The sequence below is a fragment of the Entelurus aequoreus genome, linkage group LG08 (assembly GCF_033978785.1).
Source record: "Entelurus aequoreus isolate RoL-2023_Sb linkage group LG08, RoL_Eaeq_v1.1, whole genome shotgun sequence".
Taxonomy (NCBI): Eukaryota; Metazoa; Chordata; class Actinopteri; order Syngnathiformes; family Syngnathidae; genus Entelurus; species Entelurus aequoreus.
The window spans coordinates 64,703,208-64,709,207 of NC_084738.1; the positions used below are offsets into that span (position 1 = coordinate 64,703,208).

At 32.5% G+C, this 6,000-nt stretch overlaps 1 protein-coding gene across 3 annotated transcripts in view; it reads right to left on the reverse strand.

The window, feature by feature from the left end:
- The window catches only part of LOC133655174 (ankycorbin-like), a 63,256-nt gene that overhangs the window by 18,939 nt on the left and 38,317 nt on the right, over positions 1-6,000 (reverse strand). For all 3 annotated transcript variants that reach the window (XM_062055118.1, XM_062055119.1, XM_062055120.1), the window contains exons 5-7: positions 5,436-5,524; positions 2,107-2,171; positions 1,965-2,022 (exon numbers count right to left, since the gene is read on the reverse strand). In XM_062055118.1, the coding sequence (XP_061911102.1) occupies positions 1,965-2,022; positions 2,107-2,171; positions 5,436-5,524 (212 nt within the window). The remainder of the gene's footprint in view (positions 1-1,964; positions 2,023-2,106; positions 2,172-5,435; positions 5,525-6,000) is intronic.

Genomic DNA, 6,000 nt, shown 5'->3' on the forward strand with positions numbered 1-6,000 from the left:
TTGCATATATAATTATAATACTACATATGTTATGTTCCCATTTAGAGCTGGAATAAAAGAAAGTAGACAATAATTACATATAAATAATAATAATACATATGTTATGTTCCTATTTAGAGCTGGAATGAAAGAAAGTAGACAATTACATATACATGATAATAATACATATGGTATGTTACTGTTAAGAGCTGGAATAAAAGAAAGTAGACAATAATGACATATAAATAATAATAATACATATGTTATGTTACTGTTAAGAGCTGGAATAAAAAAATTAGACAATAATTACATGTATAATAATAATAATAATAATAATACCTATGTTATGTTCCTGTTAGAGCTGGAATAAAAGAAAGTAGATACAAATTGCATATATAATTATAATACTACATATGTTATGTTCCTATTTAAAGCTGGAATGAAAGAAAGTAGAAAATAATTACATATAAAGAATAATAAAACATATGTTATGTTACTGTTAAGAGCTGGAATAAAATAAATTAGACAATAATTACATGTATAATAATAATAATAATAATAATAATAATAATAATTATAATAATACCTATGTTATGTTCCTGTTTAGAGCTGGAATAAAAGAAAGTAGACAATAATTACATATAAAGAATAATAAAACATATGTTATGTTACTGTTAAGAGCTGGAATAAAATAAATTAGACAATAATTACATGTATAATAATAATAATAATAATAATACCTATGTTATGTTCCTGTTTAGAGCTGGAATAAAAGAAAGTAGACACAAATTGCATATATAATTATAATACTACATATATTATGTTCCTATTTAGAGCTGGAATGAAAGAAAGTAGAGAATAATTACATATAAAGAATAATAAAACATATGTTATGTTACTGTTAAGAGCTGGAATAAAATAAATTAGACAATATTTACATGTATAATAATAATAATAATAATAATAATAATAATAATAATACCTATGTTATGTTCCTGTTTAGAGCTGGAATAAAAGAAAGTAGACACAAATTGCATATATAATTATAATACTACATATACTATGTTCCTATTTAGAGCTGGAATGAAAGAAAGTAGAAAATAATTACATATAAATGATAATAATACATATGTTATGTCCTGTTAAGAGCTGGAATAAAAGAAAGTAGACAATAATTACATATATAATTATAATAATAATACATATTTTATGTTCCTGTTAAGAGCTGGAATAAAATTAAGTAGACTATAATTACATATATAATTATAATAATAATACATATGTTATGTTCCTGTTAAAAGCTGAAATAAAAGACAGTAGACAATAATTACATATATAATAATAATAATAATAATAATAATAATACATATGTTATGGTCTTGTTAAGAGCTGGAAAAAAAGAAAGTAGACAATAATTACATACATAATAAAAAATAATACATATGTTATGTTACTGTTAAGAGCTGGAATAAAAGAAATAAGACAATATACATGTATAATAATAATACAAATAATAATAATAATAATAATAATAATAATAATAATAATAATAATAATAATAATAATAAAAGTAATAATACAAATAATAATAATAATACATATGTTATGTTCCTGTTTAGAGCTGGAATAAAAGAAAGTAGACAACAGTTACATATATAATAATAATAATACATATGTTAAAAAGCCCCCCCGCGACCCCGAAGGGAATAAGCGGTAGAAAATGGATGGATGGATGGATGTTAAAAAGCCTCCCCGCGACCCCGAAGGGAATAAGCGGTAGAAAATGGATGAATGGATGGATGTTAAAAAGCAGGTATCGATGTATTTTTTGCATGTTGGTATCAACTTGTATTAAGGTATTGATTGTAATTGTTTGTATTTAGAATTCATCTAAATGATGTTTTACAACATTCAACATTAATCCTCAATGAAATAAATTAGATTGAAGTAAATAAACACCAAAAACAACAAATAATAAGACTTACCAGCGTGATGCAAAGCTGTCCTTCCCGAGCCGTCAAGTGCGTCCACAGGACATTTGTTCTGCAGGAGGATGAGTCAAAGTGAAAGTAAAAGTGTTTGCAAACATTAAACTCTCACACTTAACAGCAGACTTGAAGGTGTCACCTGAAGGAGCTTCCTGCAGCACTCCACATGATTGTTCTTGGCTGCCAGGTGTAAAGGACTCACACCTAGACATAGAGACTTGTTACCTTTGAAGGAGCCAACAGAGATGCAAAAGGACTAGATTTACTCTAGTCTGAGCTACAAAACCCAAAACCAGTGAAGTTGGAACGTTGTGTAATTCGTAAATAAAAACGGAATACAATGATTTGCAAATCCTTTTCAACTTATATTCAATTGAATAGACTGCAAAGACAAGATATTTAATGTTCCAACTGAGAAACCTTTTTTTTTTTGCAAATAATCATTAACTTAGAATTTAATGGCAGCAACACATTGCAAAAAAGTTGGCACAGGGGCATTTTTACCACTGTGTTACATGGCCTTTCCTTTTAACAACACTCAGTAAACGTTTGGGAACTGAGGAGACCATTTTATTAAGCTTTTCTGGTGGAATTCTTTCCCATTCTTGCTTGATGTACAGCTTAAGTTGTTCAACAGTCCGGGGGTCTTCGTTGTGGTATTTTAGGCTTCATAATGCGCCACACATTTTCAATGGGAGACAAGTCTGGACTACAGGCAGGCCAGTCTAGAACCCGCACTCTTTTACTATGAAGCCACGTTGTTGTAACATATGGCTTGGCATTGTCTTGCTGAAATAAGCAGGGGCGTCCATGATAACGTTGCTTGGATGGCAACATATGTTGCTCCAAAACCTGTATGTACCTTTCAGCATTAATGGTGCCTTCACAGATGTGTTAGTTACCCATGTCTTGGGCACTAATACACCCCCATACCATCACAGATGTTGGCTTTTCAACTTTGCGCCTATAACAATCAAGATGGTTCTTTTCCTCTTTGGTCCGGAGGACACAACGTCCACAGTTTCCAAAAACAATTTGAAATGTGGACTCATCAGACCACAGAACACTTTTCCATTTTGCATCAGTCCATCGTAGATGAGCTCGGACCCGGTGAAGCCGGCAGCGTTTCAGGGTGTTGTTGATAAATGGCTTTCGCTTTGCCTAGTAGAGTTTTAACTTGCACTTACAGATGTAGCGACGAACTGTAGTTACTAACAGTGGTTTTCTGAAGTGTTCCTGAGCATATGTGGTGATATCCTTTACACACCGATGTCGCTTTTTGATGCAGTACCGCCTGAGGGATCGAAGGTCTGTAATATCATCGCTTACGTGCAGTGATTTCTCCAGATTCTCTGAACCTTTTGATGATATTACAGACCTAAGATGGTGAAATCCATAAATTCCTTGCAATAGCTGGTTGAGAAATGTTGTTCTTAAACTGTTCGACAATTTGCTCACACATTTGTTGACAAAGTGGTGACCCTCGCCCCATCGTTGTTTGTGAATGACTGAGCATTTCATGGAAGCTGCTGTTATACCCAATCATGGCACCCACCTGTTCCCAATTAGCCTGTTCCCTGTGGGATGTTCCAAATAAGTGTTTGACGAGCATTCCTCAACGTTCTCAGTCTTTTTTGCCACTTGTGCCAGCTTTTTTTAAACATGTTGCAGGCATCAAATTCCAAATGAGCTAATATTTGCAAAACAATAACAACGTTTCCCAGTTCAAACATCAAGTAACTTTTCTGTGCAGTCTATTCAATTGAATATAGGTTGAAAAGGATTTGCAAATCATTGCATTTTGTTTTTATTTACGATTTACACAACGTGCCAAGTTCACTGGTTTTGGGGTTTGTAAATGAACACTTAGCGTCTAACAATCTCTTTGAACCCTTTCAGTCCGGTTTCAGGGAAAATCACTCTACGGAGACAGCCCTCGCAAAAATGACTAATGATCTATTGCTAACTATGTTGCTGCTACCTGATCATAGCGCTAATTTCGATACCTTCAATCATAACATTCTATTAGCACGTATCAAAACACATATTGGTATGTCAGACTTAGCCTTTTCTTGGTTAATACCACCTTAACATTAGACAACAAAACAATTATACACTTATTTAATAATACCACCTTAACAGTTGACAACAAAACAATTACACACTTGTTTAATAATACCACCTTAACATTTGACAACAAAACAATTACACACTTGTTTAATAATACCACCTTAACATTTGACAACAAAACAATTATACACTTATTTAATAATACCACTTTAACAGTTGACAACAAAACAATTACACACTTGCTTAATAATACCACCTTAACATTTGACAACAAAACAATTATACACTTATTTATTCATACCACCTTAACATTTGACAACAAAACAATCATACACTTATTTAATAATACCACCTTAACATTTGACAGCCAAAAAATTACATACTTATTTAATAATACCACCTTAACATTTGACAACCAAACAATTATACACCTATTTAATAACACCACCTTAACATTCGACAACCAAACAATTACACACCTATTTAATAATACCACCTAAACATTTGACAACCTAGTACACACTTATTTAATAATACCACTTTAACATTTGACAACAAAACAATTATACACTTATTTAATAATACCACCTTAACATTTGACAGCCAAACAATTACATACTTATTTAATAATACCACCTTAACATTTGACAACCAAACAATTATACACCTACTTAATAATACCAACTTAACATTTGACAACCAAACAATTATACACCTATTTAATAATACCACCTTAACATTTGACAACAAAACAATTATACACCTTTTAATAATACCACCTAAACATTTGACAACAAAACAATTACACAAAGCGACTCTGTAAAGAATCTGTGTATTATCTTTGACCCAACTCTCTCAGTTGAGTCACACATTAGGAGTGTTACTAAAACAGTCGTCTTTCCATCCATTTTTTTACCGCTTGTCCCTTTCATCTCCGTAATATCGCAAAAATGTATCCCATTTTGCCCACCACCGACGCTGAGATCTTTATTCATGCGTTCATTGCGACAAAGACTGGATGAGTGAAAAGAGGGCTCACTGTGCTCAGTTAATACTACTGAGAGGGAGGTGCTGAGGTGCTGAGAGCGATGCGCAGAGTGAGACCTCTTTCTTCCTGTTTGAAGCGAGGCTCAACAATTCTGATTGGCCATCATGTCTGTCACTCAAATGCCGGTGACGGAAGAGAAAAAAAAACCTCCAACTCCTGCAGTTATTTATTGAACTAATTAAAACCTCAATGTGGAATAATCATGCAAGCCCTACTGCAAACCTCTGGTAGATCAGGCCCAGATTGTAGTACTTTTTACATCAGACCCAGAATGTAGTACTATTTACATCAGGCCCAGAATGTAGTACTATTTATATCAGGCACAGAAAGTAGTACTATACTAGAAATACCTGAAGCATCATTGAGTGTTGGGTCGGCGCCATGTGCCAGCAGGACAGACAAACAGTCAGTGTGACCACGAGAAGCTGCGACATGGACACTGGAAGACACAACAAAACAACTTAGGCTTTAATAATTCTGTGACAAGCTGCAAAGAGCAATGATTTAGTGTTGGTGATGTCGCTCGAGACTACGTTCCGCTTCATGGAGCATGACGGTATAAAAGCAGGACCAGATCAATAAATCCTGGCACAAAAGACGGAAAGAAAACATCAATATTTGTGATTATTTAATGTTAGACAGCATGTTTGATGTCATGTTTTGTTTGTCTGTGTGCTTCTGGCAAAGAGGTTGAAAGACATTGATAATACATAAATAAATGTCAAATGACATTTATAATAAATATCTACTGATATTTATAATAAATGTCAACTGATATTTAAAATAGATAAATACATGTCAAACGAGATTTATAATAAATATATAAATGCCAAATGACATTTATAATAAATAAATACAAGTCAAATTATATGTATAATACATAAATAAATGTCAAATGACATTTATAATGAATAA